Below are 24,545 nucleotides of genomic sequence, written 5' to 3' on the forward strand. Positions count from 1 at the left end.
CAAATAGTGGGTTATGAAAATATCATTCTTGCCACCTACTTCCAAGCAAATAAATAAATAAATAAGTAATAGACGACATTGATTCACGCTGTAGAGTGTAGACGATAAATTTGGCGAGTACAGTGTGACAGGTCGACTGCTAGTGTCGAAGTGGGAACGGTGGAAACTTATGATCAAAACATTTATTAGGTAAACTGGTGTCGGAACGCGTGGGAAGAAGCGCGGGACTCTATGGGTTCAGAAACCCCACAACAACCCCTTCCAAATCGTGGACAGCTCGTGCCATCTGTCCGCTGAAAGCATAATCAACGCATGGTTGGTAAATCTTTCCGAAAATGGCCGATAGATACCAGCACCTACCAAGGCATACCCGCGCACACCAGCTATTGTTTAAACCGTAACTGTGGATGTAACTGACAATTCATATACGCTTTTTAATTTTTTACAGTAGATTTAAAAAAAAACTATTTAATAAATCAAAAAATAAATTTTCAAAGTTTTGAGCGTTTTGAGAGTGACTAGTGTAGTGCCTCCGTTGTATCTACAAGAGTCACGACTCTTCAAATTTAAGACATCCACGTCTACTTTGACTTGGGGACTCGAATATCCGTATGTTTCGAACGCAGCCATGCACTTCGTCACATAACACATTACACGTGCGGCACATGTTAAAACTGTGAAACGGGTGGAAACTTTAAAACAGTTGCATTGGTTTGCATTGATCTTCGGGCTTGGCATGAAGTCGAAAAAAAAGTTTACTTCCAGAAAGAAGCGGGGACCGCGCCAGCGAAAGAAGGACCACTCCGACGATGTGAGTTTTGACAAAATCGACGAGTTTAAACCAGGATGACATCCGTGCGCGAATATCAGCCCCTCGTATTTTGCAACCCACAGGATGACACTAACGCCGATCAAGACGGCTTCGACAGCATCTATGTGGACGAGGCCGAGAGAAAGGACTTTGACAGCATGCGGCAAGACGCAGCGACTGTCGGCAAGAAAAAGTCCGGTGGATTTCAGTCAATGGGTAATGAGCGAGCCGATCGAGTCAATTGGAACTTGCTGACTTCTGCTCAACTTGCAGGTTTGAGTCCTCCCATTCTAAAAGGCGTCTTGAAACGGGGGCTACCAGATTCCCACACCGATCCAGCGGAAGGCAAGCTCGATTTTCCTTAAACCTTTACCGTAAATTAAACGGAGGCGCCTTAAATCTTGCCATACATGGCTAGACGTACCAGTGTTCGCTCGCAAAGGGGCACGATGCATGAATACGATTAAACCCTTTTACACTCCGTTCACCCTAAAACTGAGACTGCAGTCAAGCCACAAGCACGAGAGCTCGAGGTTGCTGCTTTGAAGCGTTCTTCCACAGAACGATCGCTCGCACAAGAAATGGCATGTCTTGAAGCCAGGAGTGCGGGCTAGCTCTCACTTGCGTTGATAGAATGTCAAGTTTCAGAGCATGACATTACTAAGGGTGAATGGAGTATAAGAAGGAACGCGTGGTGACATCCTATTACTGGATAACCACGTGTATGTGCAATAATGGGCCCCGGGTTGGGACTGCAAGCCTCTGTGGTATGGGCATCACTGTTTTTTGCGACCCTGTGTGTTGGATCAGCCCCTTCACAGTACGAATAAAGTATTATTATTATTTGTATTATTGCCACTTCGGCAAGCAGGCAAACACACGTGCCAAACACGCCAAGCCTCTTGCTTTATTGCACTTAGAAAAACAAATCAGCATAGAGGACGTGCGCGCTTTACGGAAAAGTGGGGCCATGTGAACAGGTGCGGAGGGGGATCGGTGGCCGAGTGGGCTAGCGCACAGCAGCTCGGAGCACGTGAAATGAAAGCTCGCGCCAAGACCCAGGGATCCCGGGTCCAATCTCCACCCCTGCCCATTTTGATCTGGATGAGCATCGACCGGCGTGCGGTCGTGTATAACTACTGCGTGGTATGCGTTAAAAACCCCAGGCTAGCCGTCGTACTGCCCTGACCAAATTTCTTATCGTACAGTGGGTAGCAACGTACAGCGGCGTAGACTTTTCATTTTCCGGGGGGGGGGGGGGGGGGGGGGGGGGGAGGGAGGGAGGGAGGGAGGGAGGGGAGGAGGGGAAGGGAGGGGAGGGGCGGGCGGCGGGGCGGCGGCGGGCAGGGGCAGGGCGGGGGGCGGCTTTTCTGCGCGAGCGGAAAAGCACTCCCCCCCCCTCTCTTTCGAAAGCACGGTGGGATTCCATTTTTCATGAATTTTGTCAATAAAGGCAACGTGGGCATTATTTTGTTTACATGCCACTACTAGAAACTCGTTACATGGCACGTTAACAGCGTCTCAATAAGGATCATGGCCCGGACCCGGGGGGGGAGGGGGGGGGGCACGAGCCCCGATGCCCCCTGTAGTCTACGCCTATGGCAATGTCGCCATGTTCTGGCAGACTAAACTCCTGCTGTATAAACAACTAACGACTAATCTGTTTTGTTTGTTTGAACAGGTGGGCCAGCAGAACTGACCCACCATACCTTTCTAGCTTTGAAATACACATACACACACACAATGAAGCAAGCACAACAGGGATAGGCATCTTACCTGAAAACAGGACACCTTGTAATGAGGCCATCACAAGCAAATATTTGATTAGCCATGGGACTCAATCATTTAGTACACCGCAGAACTATGCTTCATTTTTCTATATAGAGGCTGTCGCGACGTAAGAACTGCAGGAGAGGCTCTGCCCTCATCTAGAAAGAATTGGCACCAATCATTACAAGCGCATCTCTGTGACATGCTGAAATGAAAGGAGCATGGCACCCTCGGAAACAATGCTTCGCCTCATTGCATTGGGCATTGAGTGGAGCATTGTCGCTTGTTCTGTGGGCAGGGCCCCTACCTCAGATCTTGCGTTGCAACAAACTGAAGCTTGGAGCAGAACGGAGGCTACGAGGTCAAAACTTGCAAGTACTGATCTCATCTGCTGGCCCTTGTAATAGAATCAGCTTCCAAATATAAGGGCTCATGCTTGCGACACTCCTCGCATTCTGTACTAGTAGTATGGATCCCTGGTCCTCATCCGCAGTGGAAGTACAAAGGAATCGCCTTGGACCCATACCGTCCGGACAGAGAAGTTTGGTTCGACAAGTAGCGCAATCTTATAAGAAATCTTTGCAACTTCAAGATAGCCGGCGGTCGCAATCTTTGGACGCGATCTTGAGCTCCAGCATCCGAGTGACCGTCGAACTGTGACGCAGCACTTGTGCCTAATAATCTGGTAGCGTGGCTTTCCCAATTTTGCCTCGCTCTGACCACTAGCTGTGCTGACTAGCAGCCGACCTATACACTTCCTGTTCACTGCCCTCAGGCTATAGGAACAGTTCCTTTAGGGTGGCCGTACCTTTAGGGTGGCCGTAAGTGGAGGGTGCGACAACCGAGCAAAGTGCAGGGTGCGACAACCGAAGTGGAGGGTGCGACAACCAAACCACTAGTCTGAGCGATCTTTGTCGAAGCCTAATCGATTGATGGATGCAGACGATCCCTGTGATCCTGGAAGGCCGGGACGTGGTGGCCATGGCCAGGACTGGGAGTGGCAAGACGGCTGCCTTCCTGGTGCCCATCCTGGACAAGCTGAAGGCCCGCTCCCTGCAGGCGGGTGCAAGGGCCCTGGTGTTGTCGCCTACCAGAGAGCTGGCCCTGCAGACGCACAAGTTCGCGAAAGAGGTATGCTCGATCATCATGCGGTTGAGTTCGGAGGTACTCGCGGTGATATTGATATTTATTTTTGCTCTCTATTCATCAATGTGGCGTCAGTGGCGTTTGTGTGCCTTGTCCTGAGCACAGTTCTGAGGATTTTCATGCAGTTTTCTCAACTGCTTTATATTATGCTCCCATGCCTGATCTGCACTACATCTATGATGAGCCTCCTGAGTGCGCCGTAACTGAAAATCTCTTTCTTCGAACTCACTAAAAACTTTCTGAGGTCAAACCATATGGTGTGCAAGTTTGTCTGCTCGGATGGTGTTGCACATGCACCTGCACAGTGGGATTAGCTCGAGGCGCCGGGAGTTTTAACGAAGGACGACAATGCAATTCCATGGCAAGGTTCCCACTAGCAGCTGTCGCTGTAATAAAAATAATGACAATGGTTCAAGTGGAGCTTGTGGGCGAGGGGTTGATGTTATGGATGATCTTTGCCTTTGGTTTTTGGCTGGTCATGGGGTGGCCTTGAGTGAGAACCAGAAATTCGGAGCATTGGTGGCCTTTTGCCCGCTTCGTCTCCAGTTGGGCAGAGGGATGTTCCCTAGGCGTTAAAGGCCGACGACCAGATTCAAGATTCTGCAAGGCAGAAGATCCTCCTCACCATGGGGGAGGAGGAAACAGGCAATACTGGACAGGGTAGAAGAGGGAGAGGAGGAAGGGAAGAAAAAGTGAAAAGCACAAACTGGTCGCCGGTCTTTAAAGGGGCACTAAAGTAGATTTTGAGATCACTTTTTCATAATTCCAACTTAATCTGTGTGCCCTAAGGCCTGTTTGAGATGGTGCAATTTCACCCAGCAACTTGACTTCGCAACACCAGCAACATGGGCTGCCCACGTTCACATGCAGCAACCAAATTGCTCCGACTTGCCATCATCATCATTCAATTTGATTTTTCTTGCACTGTTTAGACTCACAGTTACGCGCTATAAACATGTTTTTATATCTTCAAACGGCATTGATAATACTAACTCATCTGTCTGAAACAGTTTATTCCCCCAAACAGATCCATTTCAAACCAGAACCAAGTGTTTAGTTGTCCTAGTTGTCATCATGTGACGCCCACAAGGGCGTCACATAAAAATATTGTGTTCCTGTTCGGCTGCTGCTGCTTCAAACATCTCCGAGTTGTCCGAGTTGCTCGTCCGTTTTGAGTCGGACCCGATCTCAGCAATTCGTATCAATCTAGGGAAAGCTAGAGAGCAACCCCAAAATTGCTGGGAAAGTTGCCCAGCCTGAAGTGGTGCCAAGGATCTTACAAATGCAATATTACAATCACGCGTGACCTTTTTTTTCTTATTCAAACGCAGCCAAACATCTCGACATGCCCCTTTTCTGAGGTATATGTCAGAAAAGGGGCTTGATCTAGCGTTTGGTCGTGTATTTAATGAAGAAAAAGGCTATGTGTCATAGTATTTTTCTCGTTTTCTGATAGGACATAGGATGAGTTTATGCCATAAAGAAAGACAAACTCAAAATCCACTTTAGTGCTCCCTTAAAGCCGGGCTTGTTATGTTGTTCGTTTCCGTGCTCATGGCAGCTAGGCCACATGGCGTTCCTGAATGCAGCTGGGCAAGTTCACGGACCTCAAGTCTACGGTGATCCTGGGCGGAGACAACATGGAGGATCAGTTTGAGGCCATCCACGAGAATCCGGATGTTCTGATTGCTACGCCTGGCCGGTTTCTTCACATCGTCATGGAGATGGACCTCAAGCTGAGCTCCATCAAGTATGTTGTCTTTGACGAAGCTGACCGGTAAGTCGTGTCATTTTTTATTTATTTATTTAGTAGTACTCCAGTTCTGTTTGCAACTTTTAGTGGGGTGGTTACAAACGTTTGAAGATTGTGCATTAGTTGGTGCTGTTTAAAAGCAAATAGTAAGGGGGAGAAACAAATTAGGGGGTGAACATAATTGGACTACACAGATGAATGGACATATTTGAACCATAATACAATGTAACACGCAATATACGACATACATAAGTGGAAAGAAACTAAAAAATACAGTGGGCAAATAATAAAATTTTATTTTGAGAAGATCTCAAATCTGTGGATCTTTTTGCGACCTCATGCTTTTATCATTCTCAGGTCAACAAGGTGGCTAGGCGTGGGGGAAGTACTAAATTTAGATTTGGAAACAGATATCACCATTGGTAATAAAGGTTTAGCAAAGATTTTCACAAAGATTGGTTGAGAGAACCCTCTCAAGCAACTTTTATGAGTTGGTATGATTAATTTGAATAAAACTGGTGCAAACAATATAGCAGAAGCCTAAATAAGCCTCTTTTTTCGGTAAAACTAATCCTGTTGGCAAAATTTCAAACGAACAACCTTTGAGAACCTACATCACCTGTTAGTGTGCTCAAAAAGGGGGTTCTTGCTTGGCAACCTTGCTAGTCTAAATTACTAATGAATTTTCATACTTAATAACCAGAAAGCCATTTAGATTGTGGAAGACTTTTGAAACATTCATAAAGGTTTCTCTCCATTGAACATATAGGCATTTATGACCAACTAATCATTTTAGAGCGCAGCTCTTAGGCGCCCATTTCCAGCTTGAGTGGCGCCGGCGTAAGCGTGAGGTCACGTGACCCCGGTGACATCACGTTGACCCCCGTGAGGTCACGAGGGTCAAGTGGCATCACGAGGGTCACGTGGCATCACAAGGGTCACGTGACCTCAAGATTACGCCGACGCCGCTCGGAGGGAGGAGCAGCAGGCAGGGTGAGGAGGAGAAAGGAGAGGTATACCCTCCCCTCAGTACCCTTCCCTCCTCCTCCTCAAGAGCTGCACTCTAATTCGGTGTTACAGGGAGTTGTGAACGACTTTCATTTTTCTCCTTTGCTTTACCTTGGCAGGCTTTTTGAAATGGGTTTCCAGGAGCAGCTGAACGAAATCCTTCATCGGCTTCCTGAGAATCGGCAGACGCTACTTTTCTCAGCCACACTGCCGCGTATGCTGGTCGACTTTGCACGTGCCGGTCTCAACGAGCCGGTTCTAGTTCGCCTCGATGTCGAGTCTCAGCTCAGCGACCTCCTCAAGGTATAGCCCCACTTGCTCGAAGCTTACTCGCTGTAGGCATCGTAGTGATGTATGGGTGCAGCTAGTATGAGTTTCAGTGTTAAGAATTGGTGTTCGAGCAAAATCTTGCCACACTGAGGTTGAGCGCATGGCAGGGCTGTTCCGATTCCTTTTTATCTTTTTCCAATCCTGGCCACACTAAAGTGCTTGGATTGCAGCAACTTACACCTAAACACAAAGGAAATATTGCATGCAACCACATCTTAGTTTATATCCACAGGCTTATTTGAGCCACTCAATTTGAAGTGTATATGTCAAATCTTGAATATTGTATTGCCTGATGGTCATTGACCTCGGGTTCATCTGCGAGACTATTAATCTTGTAAGATATCAAAGATGAAGGCGGTATTCGGTTATACATAGCATTCAGTCGTGTGGTGTAAGAGCCATTATCGAGCACAAATTATAAATTTAATGCCATTACTAGAACATAATTTGTTTTCTCCATTTGCCCTTATACCCTCCTTTCACAACTAAAGAGTTTTGTCGCTCCCCCTGGAGATGGGGAAAGTGCAAAGTGGCTGTTCTTATTGCAGACGGTGTACCTGATGTGCAGAACGAATGACAAGGCGGCAATTTTGCTGCACCTGCTCAAGCACGTCGTCAAACCTGACGAGCTCACCCTCGTCTTTGTGGCCACACGCCACCACGCGGAGTACCTGAGAGACGTAGGTTCTTTTGCCCTAACTAGTCGAAAACTTGCTACTTTTTTTTCTGTCTGGTGTATTCCCATTCCTCCACCCCACCCTTCCCAGTCTCCTGTACCTACCTTTCATTCCCATCTCCTAGATACTTAGTTCCTATTTGCTGTACTGGTCCTGGGTACTTTACCCTATCTGTTGTACTGATGATAGGTATTTTATCCCTATTTGTTTTATTGGTACAAGGTACTTTATCCCTACCTGCTATGCAGGACCTAGGTACCTCATCCCTATCTGCTGTGCTGGTCATAGAGCCACTAAGTATGCTATGCTTCAGAGTAACGACACTTACCCATCTTGGTGCTTAAAATCATGGTTGCCAGTTATCTGGAGCGTTACCTGAAATCACAGGAAAGGCTTTTCCGTCCTGCACAAAGGTTTGCAACAGAGCAAAGCAATATTACATGAGCTTCCTAACGCCGAATATAATGCTATAAAAGTCACTTTTCAATAATGGTGATTGGCAGTTACATCTACCCTGTACTAAGCACCAAGATAGCGGTACCCACAACAATGTTGGGGAACAGAGTGTCGATACTCTAAGCATAGCTCATTTGGTGACTCTATGGTCATAAGAACTTTGTCTCTCTCCACTGTACTTGTCCTAGGTACTCAGTCCCTATCTGCTATACTGGTCCCAGGTACTTGTTCCATCTGCTGTACTGGTTCTAGTAGCATACTGTAAACGGCTTTATTTTCACAGGATCAATATTTCGCAAATATTTGGAATTGTGGATTTCGGGAATATTTTGCAATCTAGAGTGATATGCTATGTATTCGTTACCGTAGAGTGTTATATTCGCAAGACTAATTTTAGCCATATTTTTCAAGCCGCAAAATTCGCAAAAAAGGTCCTTGCGAAAATTATGTTGTTTACAGTATCACTTTCTTTTAAAATGAAATGCAGAATGTAGTACTAAGGTATGCAGAGGGTGACAGTGGTGGTAGCTTAGGAGTGTCTGTGCAAGGGGCAAGCCCCGTTAAGTGTCGATCGTGTAGCCCAGCAGGCAACTCTACTCGCTCTCACAGATCCTCGAGAGGGCGGACGTCCCCTGCACGCAAGTGTACAGCAGCCTAGACCAGGCGGCCCGCAAGATTAACGTCTCCAAGTTTCGGGCGCGCCAGGTTCCTGTGATGCTCGTCACGGACGTGGCTGCCCGGGGAATCGACATCCCGCTCCTGGACAACGTCATCAACCACAGCTTCCCTCCCAAGGCCAAGCTCTTCGTCCACCGCGTCGGTAAGTGTCTGTGGGAGCAGCCCCCGAAAGTCACTCGCAAAAGAGTGCCCCCAATGAAAACGAATTATTCCGGCAACAGTGATTGGCATCCGCCTTAAGCGGTATTTGTGACCACTGCTGCTGCAACCGGTACCTGTGCGTGCTCTACTCCCAGGCCGAGTGGCGCGTGCGGGTCGGAGTGGCACGGCCTATTCGCTGGTGGCCCCCGACGAAGCACCTTACCTCCTGGACCTGCATCTCTTCCTGGGACGGCCGATGCAGTTCACAAGTGCAGCCTCCCAAGCGCCGGGTGGGTGCGAGTCGTCCATTGGTCAACGGAAAACGCATGTCGGTGCCGTTAGTATCGAGCAGACTCGCCGGGTTACTAACTTGGCGGAATCGCACTGCAGTCTGTTGCAGGTTTCAAATAGTGGGACTGGCTCCTCCCATAAGGCCCCTCCCTCTTTCCACTTTAGCAGAGCGAACGCTGGAGAGGAGGGAACCTTTACCAATTATGGCGAGCAGGGAGCTTTCTGGGAAAAGGGGGGGGGGGGGGGGGGCTTGTCTAGCTTTTAACCTGAAACAGACTATAGATGTGTTGCTTTAATTCTAGCCAAAGCAGTCGCGATTTATTTTTTAGCGCGAAAACTTGACTAGTATACTCTGCCGTGTCCAAAGCCATCAGAAACAGGAATGCAAATGCGCAGCTCTACTGGATACTTCACATACCCAAGCGTTTGCGTGAGGCAAGCAGCTCCCAAAGCCCTGCAGTCATGCGCGTTTCCCACAACACTGTGCGAAGCTCTCTAGTTGAAGTTCAAATATATTATCTTGTGAAACAATTTGTGTTTGGTTTAACCTTTGGTGTCACCATTCTCGTCTTTCAGAAAGTGGACTGTGCGGAAAAGTACCACAGATGGTGATCGATGAGGAAGCGGAGATGCTCCGCGTGCTCCACGAACAGAACTCTGACCTGGTGAGCAGTTTGTCCAATCAACACCAAACTTTTGACTAAAGGATGTTCCAACTAAAGCAGGTGCATCGAGCATTCGGAAGTTCTGTTTTTTCACTGTTCTCAATGCCCTCATGGGGGCCATTTTTATTATTTGTTCTGCAGCACCTGCTTGGACTGACAGTGGAATTTTTGATTGTTGCACGCACTGTTGTATTTGTGAATTGTAAAATTTTCTTCTGTATTAGTCATACTCAAGCTGGCTAGGCCTGTTTGCTACCACTCTCCGTAATTTCAGCCAGCGTAATTTTGGAATATAATCGGTGTAATGTAGGGTAACCTACTAGTGGATTAATTTATCATTGCTCCTCGCCGTCAACCTTATTGGCTTCGTTCTCATCGGATTTCCATGGAGAACTGTTCAAAGAGGGAGGGGGGTTTGAAGTTCCTTTCAAAGGTTTCATTTCATGCCCGTTAAAATTTGAAAATTATTAAGTGTTAGTGAGAAAATAGGGAGGTTTGGGACCACATAAATACTTGGTGGCCTCACCACTACTAACCTGGGAGAAAGAACTTTGTTGACATGTTGCCATCTGCACTGGAGGTTTGATGCCGAGGATGCCTAAAAGCTCAACAAAACAGCAAAGCTCTAGTTTGCTTTGTATGGCACTGCAGCAAAACATGGAGCGGGTGTGCAGCAACGCCATGATCCAGTACCTCAAGTCGCGCCCGCCACCTTCGAGCGAGTCAGCCAAGCGCATGAAGCAGTTTCTCAAAGAGGACATCGCCCCTCATCCTGTGTTCAGAGGTGAGGCATTGCTGCGTCCCTTCTGACGATTCCGGGTATCTTTCGGAAGACTGCTGTCTTGATTGTTCATCCCTCCTTTATCCTATCTTAGCCAAATCTGCGGATGAAGATGTGAGGGCCAGCCTGTTGCAGGGGATGAAGAGGTTCAAGCCACCGAGCGTAAGTTCCTCTTTTGCACTCTTTCCAGAGTAGCGTGAGACACACAGTGCCAGCTCCATTTTGTCCACAACTAATGTTCAACTGATACCTTGTCTGGAACCAGAGCAATTAACTTTTACACTCACTTTCGGGTTAAGTTCCTGCAAGTAGGTGGAAATTTCGACGCATGTAATTTGATTTGTTGTACTGCAAGCAGACACTGAAATCATTGCTTATCAAACTTAAGGGTGGTGATCAGATCCACTCTAAGTGTAGGTCCAAACAAGTTACCCAATATCACTACTACTATGTGATGTAGTGTTGCGTGAACTGTTGAATAGTAGTTTTGAATAATGTGCCATTCGATATTCGCTTCGAGAGGAACTGCAATATTTATATTTTTTTAAATGTTGATTGCAGCAGATTACCCCTGTTGAACACACTTCTTACCAAGCACCTGTGCACTGCGGGTAAGCAATACTTACGGAGCTCACTTTCAAGAATCTGGGCTCTCTGCAGTCCACCGGTGCTTGGAAAGAAGTGCACTCATTGGAGCTAACCCGCCACGATTAACACTTTGAAAAGTACAAATATTGCAGCCACGTGCTAAAGAGGAAAGCTCGTTCCCAAAGCGGGATGGTGCACATGCCTTGTGTATTTAGAAAGAAACGGAAACTTCATGAATGTTGCAGTAAAATTTTCAAAAATTAGACTGGCATGCATGAATGTACCTATGTTAAGCAGAAATGTCCTGACAGTCTGAAATAACCATATGTGATTGAAGAAAATATATTTACATATAGCAAGGATATTTATAAATCCTCTTGATTATGTATAGCTAAACACCTCTGTAGGCTTAATTTTATGCCCAATGCATCATTTACTTGCCCTCCCAATATAGGCATTGGACTTTCTGATGCCACACTCAACAAATACAGTCAGATTAAAATGGACTTCTCTTAGAAATGGACAAGTGGAAGCTTAGCAACAGCCTTCACTAGTTCAGCTGGTTTTCGTTTGTGCATACTGCAGTAGTGGAAGGTTTGGGGAAACTATTTGATTAAAAAACATTCGGCCAAAACCGCTGTTCGCTTTCAACTCAAAATACACTATGCACACACCAATATGATGTAATGTGCCGTGGGAACCTTAACTGGAAAGCGCCACATAAACTTCGTGACTCATTTGGCTTTATTAGCGTCGACATCAGTGACATGAATTTGCCTCTTAGCGAGTTCGAAGCAGGGGTGCCATTGTATGATAACAAAGACCAAGCTGGCAAAAAGCCGCAAACTTTAATGGTTCAATGCCCATACTGCTAGCCGAAGACCATTATGAATTCCTTATCAAATACTCGATTGCACCAGATTTGCTTGTTCCTCTATTCAGTCGAATTCCCCGGCAAAGAAAAAACATGAAAGTGTCCTGGTTCACGACGGTGAAAGAGCGACATGGAGGACCAAACGGACGGCGTGGCGTCTCGATTTACTCGGCGGGACCAAATCTTTCTCCGCAGACCATCTTCGAGATTGGGAACACCGGGAAGAGCGATGCCTTCTCCGTGATGAAGAAGAAGCGGCAGAAACACGACAAACTCATCGAGCGCATCTCGTCCCAAGCGGCATCCAAGTCCCAAGAGAACACCGGCCCCGCACCAAAGACGGAAGGCAGCCAAGAAGCCGTCATGGCGGAAGAGGAAGACATCGAGGTCTGTACTACGAACCTCGGTTTGCCCACCTGCATCGGTTAGCCCTCAACTGTTTCAGTGGCAGTTGGGAGACTTGGCCACGCTATGTGCCGTAGTGAGCAAAAAAAATGCGGAAAAAGTGCAGGATCGTAGCACATTTACTGTGCGCGAATGGTGTAGTCGGTGATGGCAGACGCACCAAGACAGCAAGTGTCATGGCGGTGTGCTCTTTTTGCGCCACTTGATTGGCTCTATCGGCTCGTACAGTCGGTTGCAGTAGGACTTAAAGTGAAATGGGGCACAGAACGTGTGAACAGCATTCATTACTCATTCTTGTGCTAGTGGTTAGCGCTATGTAACATATGTATGCGACTGCTCGGGAGGAATATAAGGGACTTCCCGGGCAGATGGTTCTCGCCGTTGGCACCTGTTGGCAGTAACGAGCGAGACGAATGCGCTGCCAGGTTCCGGTGCTTGTTTGCCTGGGGCGGTATGTCGTTTTCAGAAAGGTGCTTCGAGAAATGTGCGGTATGCAACGTTGCCTGTCTTTTTATCCGCCGTACTCGCAGAGTGCCTTCGCGACGGTCATCGGCAGTCGCAAGAGCCAAAAGCGGAAAAAGCGGGGCGAAAACTCTGGTTCCGAAGCTTCGCCGGAGAAAAAGAAAAAGGCAAAGCCAGACTCTTTCAAAGATGAGGAGTTTTACATCCCCCACTTCTCCTCGGACTTCCACTCTGAAAAGGGGTAAGTTTGTCCCCTGTTCAACCGTCCTCAATTGCCGGGCTGTCTACGAGAAAAGCGAGACATGTTGCGTTACACCCCTTAAACCCGCTTTAGACGGGGCAACTTTTCCAGCAATTTTGAGGTTGCTGGCAGGTTGTTCCCTAGCTTTCCCTAGATCGACGCGAATTGCTGAGATCGGGTCCGGCTCGAACAAGTGGGCAACTCGAAGCAATTCGAAGACGGTTGAAGCGGCCGCAGCCAATCAGAGACGCAATACAGTCTAAGCTCGTTATAACAGACCTTAATTTTGACCCAAGATTTTGGTCTGTTGTAAAAGGAGTATGTTGTATGCAGATATAAAGTTGAGTCAGTAGTACATAGAGGAAAACCAACGAAACTTCACAGGTCGGTATGTTATATCCAAATGTCTGTTGTAACCAGGTCTGTTGTAACGAGCTTAGACTGTATTTTCACGTGACACCCCCGTGGTGGTGGTGATGACAGCTAAAGACTTAGTCCTGGTTTGAAATGGATCGTTTTTGGAAATAAACAGTTTCAGAAAAATGAATTAGTATTCTCAACGCCGTTCAAAGATATAAGAACACGTTTTTAGCACGTAGCTGGGCATCTGAATAGTGAAAGAAAAATAAATTTTAATGATGATGATAACAAGTCGGAGCAATTCGGTTGCTGCGTGTGAACTCGGGCGGTCGTGTTGCGACGTCAAGTTGCTGGGTGAAATTGCTCTGTCTGAAGCGGGCCTTAAGTTAACTATTTTTTACTCATCACAGAAAGGAGTGCAAATGCTGGCAGTTTATTTATTTATTTACCAAAACAACCCGGCAGTGCCAAAACATTATAGCAGGTGCAGCCTAGTATTGATGACAAGAACTTGTTTGTGAACATGAATACAAGGCAAATCAGTAAAGGCTGGTAATTAAATGCAAATCATCAAAATTCTAATTTCCTGAAAGGAGCTGTAGGGGTCGCCACCCTCATATAGTTTTCTAGATGCCCAAGAGATGGCGCCCATGTGCATCAACCAAGATGTAGATAAGCGCATGCTATCGGACACGGGGATTTTGGCTCTTTACGCTCGGGAATAAAAGTTGTGGGTTCGTCATGACACCCTCTTTTGCTTCGTCTTCCTGGCTGCAGATCGAATAAAAAGTGTCAATGTTTTCACAACTTGGCGTCGTCCCATTTTCCTAACTGTCGGAGAAAAGGGAGCATAATATTGAGATAAGGGCATTAAAAAGAAGCCAACAAAATGAATAAGGTTTACCGCCAACAATAGTCGCTACTGGAAGTAGTCTTGTGTAGCTTTTAGGCCGGTTCAAATTGACATGGGGAATTAAATTTTGCTGGCACACACTTGATCTACACTTTACCTTTCAGGCTAGAACTCGAGAAGACGTTTGAGCAGCAGGCTTCTCAAGCTGTGCTAGATTTGACTGCAGATGATGAAAAAATGCTACAGAAACAAAAAAGCACCATGAAGTGGTGAGTAGATGCAAGCTGTACTTCCCGCTCGAGAACGCTGCCAAGTTTTCTTTTTATCCAACTGCACTCTTAAATCGCGCATAGGGATCGCAAGAAGAAGAGGTTTGTGCGAGAGGGAAATGACGACCCCAAGAAAAAGAAGATTCGCACCGAGAGCGGGGCATGGATTCCTGCTTCCTACAAGTCGGACGTGTATCCTTTTCCTTGGACCCCATTTTTACCTTGCTCCGACCCAGGAGCAAGAAAGATTACTTGTTGCACGTTTAATGTGAAACTTCTGTTATAATGTCCAGTAACTATGATAACAATATTTGTAGTCAACCTTTAACGTTTGCAGAACTAAAACAGCCTGCCTTTCCTACATTGAACACTTTATATCGGGGACAAATGTTTCCCAAGAACAGCGTTGTCAATTAGCTAGGGCAAAGATGAGTGCCTGTGCAAAATGGGTTCAATACGAACAGCACGCTGATTGAGTCTTGCAGCCAACTTCCTCAGCCGCCGGTACAGCTACAAACAGTGGAAGCGGAAATCACAGGTGGACGCGAGAGACGACGAGGACGAAGACAGTGGGGGCCTTGGGAAGCAGAAGGTGGCTGCCTGTGGTGAGTGGCCGAACAAGAACTGCTGGTTGTACTACTGCCGAGCCGATAAGCACTGCCGAGCTATAATCCACTGCACAACTTCCAACCAGTGTTGTAAGGTGCAGAGGCACAAGCATGTGGCTTTAGAAAGGGCTTTGTTCGTAAACAAAGCATTGTCTATAGCTATGCTCTTATGCGCGTGCCTTTGATGGAAATGCTAAGCGGCTGATTTTAAGATGTAGGCAGAGACAGTTGTGATTGGCTGACATTGTAACTGTCATCCTTACCCAGCGACCATATGGAGTCGCCTTTACAAAGAAGTGCGTGGAGATTGAACATGTGGCTCATTCATGCTGTCACATTACTGCTCCAGCCAGTTGCGGCCCCAGACATTGGATTTAGTGGTTGAATCACAGAAATTAATTTCAGCGAGGGGGGTGCTACCTAAATCAATAATACCTTAAAGCAACAGCTCACATTCTCCTCGAAAGAGAGATGACACAACTTTGAAATAATCTGCGAGGTGTGGCTGGTGTATAGTCGGCAGGAAAAGTTTGCGGGGCACAAGAGCGCTAGCCGAAAAGACTGGCTGCGCCTTTTGACGGTGCGTTGCCGCTCTCAAGGCTCTGGCTTTGCGCGTGCGCTTCCTTTCATGTTCGCAGTCATGTTTTTTTCGCTCGCTTTCGTACGACGCCCACAGATAACAGGTACTGGCACAAGGTGCCTTCGAAATGTTATCTGCAGTATGCGAGCTTCATCACTCGTCATGATGGCTGAGGCAGACGGGCGGCACAACGGCTAACAAAGCGGCACCTTGCACCAGTCCCGGTTATCTCGTACGCGTTGGATGGAAGCGAGTAGAAAAGACACGACGGCGAGCACAAAAGGAAGCCCATTCTCAAAGCGTGGATCTTGAGAGTGGCCGCGCGCTGTCAGAAAGTGACAGAATGCGAAAATATTCGTATACGTAGCGTATTCCTACAAGCTGCGGCCGCGCTGAGTTTGGCCGTGCAGCCCCTCCGGAGTCTGCCCGGGCGGGCTCTGCTGGCTCTGCAACAGGACGCTCCCTTTTACCGGTGGACGGACCGCTGCGCCATCATGGAGAGGGCTTCTCTGTGGAATGGCGTTCCTTGAAAATACGCCGCAGCCCAGCCAATGGGGGACTTTAGGTGCCATTTGGCGCGACTTCAAAAGCTGATAATGCTGGTTGGCTTCATGAAACAGTTAATGCGTTCGCATTGAAAAAAAACGAGCCAAGAGGTGCGAGTTCAGGGTGGCAACACCCCCCCCCCCCCCCCCCCCCCTGCCAAGATCGCCACTGGCTCCAGCAAAAGATTAACATTGGCCGACACAAACAAATCAGGAATTAAAGAGTAGTTAAAAAATGAGTGAGACGAGGAGGCAACATTTAAAAAATTGTTCACACGTTTTAGGGCAGATAATGAACCCTAGCCACTGTATTTTCTTTTTTGTGTTTATTGAATGCCTAGACCTCTAAATACCTTCCGTAGCCGCCCCAGACTTTTAGGAAATCTCATAATTTGCTGCACATTCTTTTTAAGACTAACACTCACAAGATCTATGAACAAACAAAACACCCAATAATATTCATTTAAAGCCACGAAAGAAACAAACAATATCTCCCGCAACTGATCAGGCAACGAGAGGCTTCCATTGAACTTTGTGAATCGGTCTAAACATATAATCGTGTCTCAAAGCGAAACGGTTTCCACCAGCCTCGCATCTAGACAAAGCAATTTGTTCAACAAAAGTACAGCTTCTCCGCTGCATTTCACCGCAGAACTAGAGGACAAATTGCCAAACGCTCAATCTTTGTCCAGATATAGCACTACCAGTCCAGAATCGGTGCCCATGTTTCAGAACCTTTATTTTATCCAAAAGTTATAAGCGATCTTCTGAAAATTTAAACGCGAAAATGGAGCCCTCTCCCAATAACTGGCGGCACTCAGCTCCACGTATTCAAAGTCTCCGTCGGTCGCCATTTTCCCATTTGCAACTTTAGAAAATCGCTTAGAACTTTTGAATAAGATAACGGTCAGTTCCGAAGCCTTGGCATCCAGTTTGGACTGCCGGCGCTACATTTGGGCGGAGAATGAGCATTCGGCAATGCATAGTTTATGTTTGCGGTAAAATGAGACAACCACATAGATTTTTTGGTAGACTCAACAGGATTCCCAGTTCACGTGGGTACGCCAGAGAAATCGGGCTGGCAGGGTTCGAGACGCAGGTACTGGGGCCACTCCACGGCTCCCTGCAGGATTATCCCGCGCAGTTCCGTCGGAGCGTTGGGTCCCACCGGGAACCCGTGCGGTCGGAGCAGGTGGTTCTTGGGCATTAGGGTGTTCCACTTTAGAGTGACCCTTTTGGGAGAGACGGGAAGAAATGGCCGCAAGCATGTTACAGGGACTGCGTCGCGAGTCGTTAGGACGTTACAGAACTCTAAAAGTCGTCAATCTCGCATTACAGGATGACTGTGCTTGGGACTACAGTCGAGAATATATTTAGGTTGCAACGTGTTCCAAGAACCGTATTTTCATTTCAGTTTGTCTAAAACTAGCCTGGCAACATTTAGCCGAGATTTTATGCAAGGAAGTGCAAAATGTGCTGTCTAAAAAAAAAAGGGGGAGAAAAAAAAAACTTTCATCCTTTCCACTCTGGTGAAGGAGGAAGACCGGCAAAGCTGTACGCCCGTCCAGTGTGTTTCTTCTTCGTCCTCGTCTGTTTTGCGTGCTGTTTCCTACGACAAATTCCCACTAACTCGCCCAACTATCCATTTTTCTATGGTAGCTGGAAAAGTTGCCGCCATCTATGAGCAACGGTGGCAACCTGACTGGCTGTCTGGTTGCCGCCATCGCTCATAGATGGCGGTAGCTGTCCAGGGTTATGCGTAGTTTTGTGTCGACATTTGTTTGGTACCGGACATTTCAAGACGACATTCTGTTTCTAATGTGTACGCCCAAAAGGTATGCAGTTATCATCACATAAAAATAACCCTCCAATTTCGGCATGCCTGACTAGAAAGGATAAAGAAAAGCTTGCGCATCAGTACACCAACAGGGAAACAATCCTTTTATCTGTAAGTGCCTTGTTTAGGGCCGACCTGCAAAATCATCTAGTGGCTGGCCGAAAAGCCTTTCCCAGTGTCCTGAACGCCTCCTCAACAGTAATGCGTAATGCTGCATTTTCGGCATCGCCTACCGGAGACCAGGGCAGAGATTGGACAGAGGAGCGCTACATCGGCGATCGGCTGGGACTGGCGTTCTCATTGGTTGAACATTCTGATGCAGCACTTGTGTCCAATCTACACCCGAATCTGGCTGGTTGTGAAAGACATAGAAAACCCAGCGCCACAGCCTTCCTGCTTAGGAGGGCTTTAGTCATACTTTTGCGTGAGAACCTGTTGCTAATTGGACCTTTGCTGTACTATACTTCGTTTCACCTCTCTCTACAAGCCGGTGGGACAAATCAAACGGCGTCAAAAGTGCAACAGCACGGTGTTTGTCATGTTTCTGTACGTGTTCACCATCGCTGAATCAGTCGTGTACATGAAAGGTCCGGTGACTTGTGCTTTTGACACCATTTGATTGGTGGGTCCCACAAGCTTGCAGCAGTGGCTGCATCCGGACTCAAGGTGAAATGAAGTGAACTCCCTTTGGAATTTGTTTAAAAGTATTGTAAATTAATGTATCAAACGTTTGTGCCACTAATTGTAAAAAAAAAAAAAAAAAGAGAAAACCTTGGATTTTTAGGAAGTTGCTACAGCCAGAAAGACAATTGAAGCAATTAAAAAAGAAACTTAAAAGAAGTGATGAGTCCTTAATTCTGAATGAAAGAGTCTCGATTCTTTCTTTAGAACTTAAAATCCAAGTTAACACTGATCATTTTGGTGGGTTCTTGCCAAACTTCATATCTACTTCACCAGAAACATTTTGGCATATGGTATCTCCACATTCTATGGTGTGTGATGCTTTCGAGGTGTACGGCGATCTAACCTACGAAGCAAACAAGCTCAGACGCAATTAATAAACACTTTAAATCAGTTTTTACGCAAGACAATGATGCGTTGCCAAGTTTAGATGCACACTACCCTCCTATGCCTGATATTGTAATTACGGAACACGGTGTATTGAATATCTTTTTGAAACTTTATGTTAAACCGACAATATTCTGAATGCATTTTTATTGAGGTGTGCTGAATGGGTCTCAAAATATGTTTGCTTTTAAAATCACTGTACGAGGGCCAGGTTTTAGACAACGAGAATTGCTAGGGTGAAACCACTTCATAAGAATGGAAGCCCATAATGCATAGAAAACTACTGTCCAATTTTATTAACTTCAACTGCATGTAAACTTAAACATACAATATATACCGTAGTCATTTATCAGCATTCCTGGATAAACATAATGTTTTGTCTAAGCATCATCATGGCTTTAGAAAAAGTTTCTTTACATGTACTCAACTAATTGAGACAGTTCACGAGTTTCCCTCACCAATTAACAACAGAAAACAAATTGATGCTATTTTCATGGACTTCTCGAAAGCATTCAATAAAGTTTCTTGTAAGAAACGACTATACAAATTACAGAAAATATGTAGAAACACAGTTAGTGAAATGGGTTTCAGCTTCTCTCAAACCATCAAGAGTACATCGTTTTTGGTGACATTCTTCTGGCTACTTTCTGTTAACTCTGGTGTTCCCCAGGGGTTTGTGCTGGGCCGTCTCCTTTTTTGCTGTTTATTAATGACATAGTACAAGAGGTCCTTGTCAAAATCAAATTATACGATGATGACTGTATAATTTACTCAAAAGTAGGTAGTGCGTCGGATCAACTTTTGATAAACAGAACATTTCAAAATATTGCGACATAGTACACAGATTGGCAAATGACCATTAAAGGGCAACTCTACTCAATTTCGGAAATTGAGATAGTGGGTGTTATAAACGTGAAAAGCACTCCAAAACAACCCCAGATTGTTTGTCTCATGAGAACCAAAACATTTTTCGTGCGATCTTGTTATTTACCATAATCGCAAACCGAAACTGAAACCTCGGCACAGCCGGGCAACTTTTTACCCTTGTCACCAATTGCATATGCACCCATGTGGGATACAAGGGGTCACGTGATCTACCTGCGGTAACCCAGAAATGATGCGGATATACGGGGAAGGGCAAGGAGCGGGTGGGAAGACAGGCGAAGTGGTGGCAAACGAGAAAAACCAGAAGAGGGAAAGGGTGGTACGGGATGTCGCACGCAAGTGGCGACGAAGCAGGCTACGTAGGTGGGAACCCAGGCAGCTAGTCGGCGAAACATAGCGTGCAACATCCCGTACCACCCTCTCCCTCTTGTGATTCTTGTTCTCACTCGTTCTTTTTCGTCTTTCTTTTGCCTCTTCTCTCGCTCAGACGTGGCGCGCTAGTAGCGCCGTCTGGTAATCTCTCCCTGGAAAAGAAAATGCCAAGAAAAAAACTGCACGTGCCACAGACATCAGCCACAACGGAAATACAGCATTGGCTACGCCGCACGTTGCCCGCTAAATTAGCAGATTTTGGTGACTTCGAAAAATTTTAGTCTTTGTTGGCCGGCTTAATGATCCTTTAGGTGGTATTACATTCTGATATTTGTCACGGGGTCTCTAGATACTAAAAAGAGAGCTGCACTGTTTTCTGACAAGCAAAAATGAAGCAGAGTTTCGCTTTAAGTTTAAAAAAATGAGAATTACTTACAAAAAACATCCTTTAAAGTTTGTTTACAACCTTAATAATAACTCCTTATCAGGTCGCACAATATAAATACCTTGAATTATGGATTACTAATAGCCTTACTTGGACAAAGCAAATCCATTACGTAGCATCTGATGCTCTGCTGAAGTTATTCTTTCTAAGAATGTTAGACCTTTCTCCCCCTTTCTTGAGTCCTCTTCTCACATATAAAACTAGTCCTACCAACATTAGATTATGCTGCAATCATTCGGGATCCTTTCACTAAGATTAACATTAATAAAGTTCATTAAGTACAGAAAAACGCCGCTCGCTTCATTTATAATAACTTTGGACGGGACTCCATAACCAAACTTTTTTAACCAGAGCTATTTTAGTTTCCTTGTTTGAAAGAAATCAACATTCTAAACTAAAATTTTCGTACCAGTTACTTAATGGGCATCATAGGTTAGACCGGTCCAAATTAATCAATTTCTCATCAGGACATGCTACTTGACAAAGGCATGCTCTAACAATAACTCCTTTTCAATAGCGTAATAATTGCCTAAAGTATTCTTTTTTCCACAAACAATAACCAAGTGGAATGACCTCACTGAGAGAGTTGTTATGCAGCCATCGTTGTCATTATTTGCACCTAATTCGAAGTGGCTTCTTTTTGTACCGTATTTGTTCATGTGTACTACAATTTGATTTCATTTTTGTCCTTTTTGCCAGTTCGTTGTATTTTCTTTACCACTGTACCCTCCTGCGAAAGTCAGATCAAGGGATTGCAGTATTAACAAATAAATAAAACAAAGTATAGGCCGGTCCAGAAGTAGCCTTCAGGAAAGTGTCACCCATTAAGACCCCTTCTAAAAACATAAAGATGTGTGCAGCAGCTTCTAACCAGGGTATCGGAACAAAACGGAAACCAAAAACGAAAAACGAAAAAAACGATATTTTTTGGAGGAACGGAAACGTAATCGAAACGTTATTTATTATTTTGTTCCGGAGTGAAACCGAAAAATTTTCTTATCGGTTTTCGGTTCAAGGGAAAATATCAGGTATTTCAGTAATTCGTTTCACGCAGCGAAGAGACTGCCGTTGGTTTGTACCATAATTAAAGAGAAGACAAGCAAGCCATCACCCCCGCGTCTAAACTTCGGGCGAACAAGCATAGCAAAAACAAAGACAAAAAATACAACGAGAAACAAAAAACATGACGCAAGGCGCCATTGCTTCCCACCCATGAGAGCGCGGTGACGCGACGCCTCCACACGCTCGCAATGCTCTCCTTGGCTCTTGCGCCCTCTCCCTCCATGCTTTCTTCGGACGACACAGACAGACAACAGATCACGGCAAGCGCGGGAAGTTTGTGACCCGGCGTTGTAGAAGTCCATCTTGTTTTTCTACGGATACGGCAGTCTGAGACTGTTGCAAAAGTGTACTTCTTCATCCCTATGGGCCTTCAGGGCCTTTTCGGCGCTGAAATTTATTTTATCGGACCAGAGGTCCTGCCTTTCACCTAGCACACTTGATGACGGGCTGCTTCTGAGATCATGCTCGGTGCCTTGATCATGATCTCAGTCTCAAGGCAATGAACATGATCTCAGAAGCAATGTCGTTTCCGCGGATTCCTCTGGAGCGCCTGAATTATCTGTTTTTGTGTAAAAATAAACGTTACGTTCCTTTTAATTTTTGTTGCGATTTTTTTTTTTTTTTTATAGAAAGAAACCGTTACGAACCGTTACGGAGCATTATTTTTTTCGTTCCGGAGCGGAAACGGAACGGAACTTTTTTGTATGGAACGAAAATGAAAACGGAACGAAAAACATTTCGTTCCAACACCCTGCTTCTAACACTTGAGAGCTGGGATCCCTGAGGAGATTTCAAGGGAACACCGTGGAAACCGTTTAGAAAATAACACATACTTCAGCAAGGAATCTGTAAAAAAAAAAAAAAAAAAAAAAAAAAAAAAAAAAGGTAAAACAAGAAGGATTAAAAAAATAATCAATGCATCCCAACGGGAATTACACCCACGACTTTGATTGTGAGGTCAAAATTCTACCACGGCACCTATTAGTTTTTTTCTTGTTTGTTTGTTTCTTAGTTGCCGGTTTTATGTGGAACAATCAATATAGACACTGTAGTTTTGGGAACAAGATTAAAGAAATTAGCTACAGACATGCACACTTGCACACCAACCAACGAACAGCAATGATGATAAGACTAGACTACCAGCCAATCTTTTTTGGCTGGGAGCCGTGACAGGTGAGATTAAAAAGGCCTTAAGGTTGTCAGCTTATCCAGAACTGCCAGCCACTCGATGTCGCTGTTTATTTTTACGTAGCATTCCCCAAGGCAATGTCCACCACAAACTTGAATCAACTGTGTCCCCCCCATTTGAGGGCTCTTACCTAGAACTTTCCACCATAGCAACAATTCAAACCCCCCTCCGAGCTTCCACCCTATCTCTTAACCGCCCTCGGTTGCCCCATCCCCTAGCCGGGTAGCGACTTGCCCCCAAGAGGAGGCCCACACCTATCCCCCTTTTCTCTGGACAACACCAAACAAACAAACCACCGCAAACCTCGAAGAATGCCACAAAAACACATTCTGTGTATACCGATCATGACAAATCAAGCATTTTCTGTTCGACATTGCTCTCACAACCAATGTTCTCTCTCAGCAAAAACTCGAGAAGACGAACAATTGTGACAAAAGCATAGCGCCATCGCCTCCTCAAATTAACGTGGACAACCTACCACCCCTGCGTGCAGATCGGCTGGGAAAGAAGCATCGCGGCGGAGCCAAACAAAAGGGACCCAGGAAGCAGTTCAAGAGGGAGCTCAAAACCAAGGACGAGATCCTCAAGGCGAGGCAGCGCAAGGCTCGCCTCAACTTCCACGTCAAGAAAAAACACGGAGAACGGTCCAAGAGACGCAAGAAGTGAGGGCACGTTTAGGCCTCCCAGACCCTTCGCAAATAAATGTTCTCACAACCCTAACGAACTGCCGTACACTCATTCTTACGTGACAATATAAATTGTCTAAACAAATGACCAACAATTGTGACATGCTTGTATTTACGTTCTTTACGCTGCAGTGTCCTTGCCAGCTTGATGTGTAGACCGCCATTCTTTCCATTATACAATATACAAGGCTAGATACTTTCCCACTGATAGTACTTGCTGAAGCCACCCAAGAAGATATGGTAGGTGGCAGTTCAGATACCAGGTAATGCTATATCAAAATAATCTTGCCCCACATTAGATTTCACAGCTGCTACCTTGAAGGTGTCCCAATGTTTTCTTTCTCCTCGTCAGAGTAGAACTCTGAAAGCGTCTAAAGCCCCCGAAATATCCAAATATTCTGAAGTCTCCAATTTCTACATTTGCCTTTCATGTAAAGTTCAGTCTCGGATGCAACTTTTCAAGCTTTTACATGCGGTGTTTATAAAGGAGCGGATGCATGATCCAGCTGCTGTAAAACTCAATATTTGTATGTGAGATTCCATAAAAAAAAAAAAAAAGAAAGTCAAAATCGTCGTTGTTGTTACGCTGATTCTTGCCGAACAATGTCGACATTAGCGCAGGGGTTCCGATTCGGTGAAGGATGGGAATTCTAACCTTGCAGTTTTTTTTTCTCGCTTGGATGGTCTGCATACTGTCGTCTTCAGAGAG

General features: G+C 45.8%; 1 protein-coding gene across 1 annotated transcript; it reads left to right on the forward strand.

The window, feature by feature from the left end:
* The first annotated feature begins 625 nt into the window (after window positions 1-625).
* On the forward strand, window positions 626-23,870 carry LOC120837998 (ATP-dependent RNA helicase DDX54). The gene is given in 19 exon segments (XM_040207714.2): window positions 626-811; window positions 895-1,027; window positions 1,085-1,122; window positions 1,124-1,156; window positions 3,524-3,712; window positions 5,317-5,504; window positions 6,608-6,791; window positions 7,367-7,498; window positions 8,561-8,771; window positions 8,926-9,060; window positions 9,638-9,726; window positions 10,378-10,510; window positions 10,602-10,669; window positions 12,165-12,356; window positions 12,905-13,077; window positions 14,455-14,559; window positions 14,644-14,751; window positions 15,070-15,164; window positions 23,644-23,870. Coding segments are annotated over 19 exon segments (2,454 nt in total). The 5' UTR covers window positions 626-736; the 3' UTR covers window positions 23,817-23,870.
* The last annotated feature ends 675 nt before the right edge of the window (window positions 23,871-24,545 follow it).

Source organism: Ixodes scapularis, unplaced genomic scaffold (genome assembly GCF_016920785.2).
Source record: "Ixodes scapularis isolate PalLabHiFi unplaced genomic scaffold, ASM1692078v2 PGA_scaffold7__128_contigs__length_106722199, whole genome shotgun sequence".
Classification (NCBI taxonomy): domain Eukaryota; kingdom Metazoa; phylum Arthropoda; class Arachnida; order Ixodida; family Ixodidae; genus Ixodes; species Ixodes scapularis.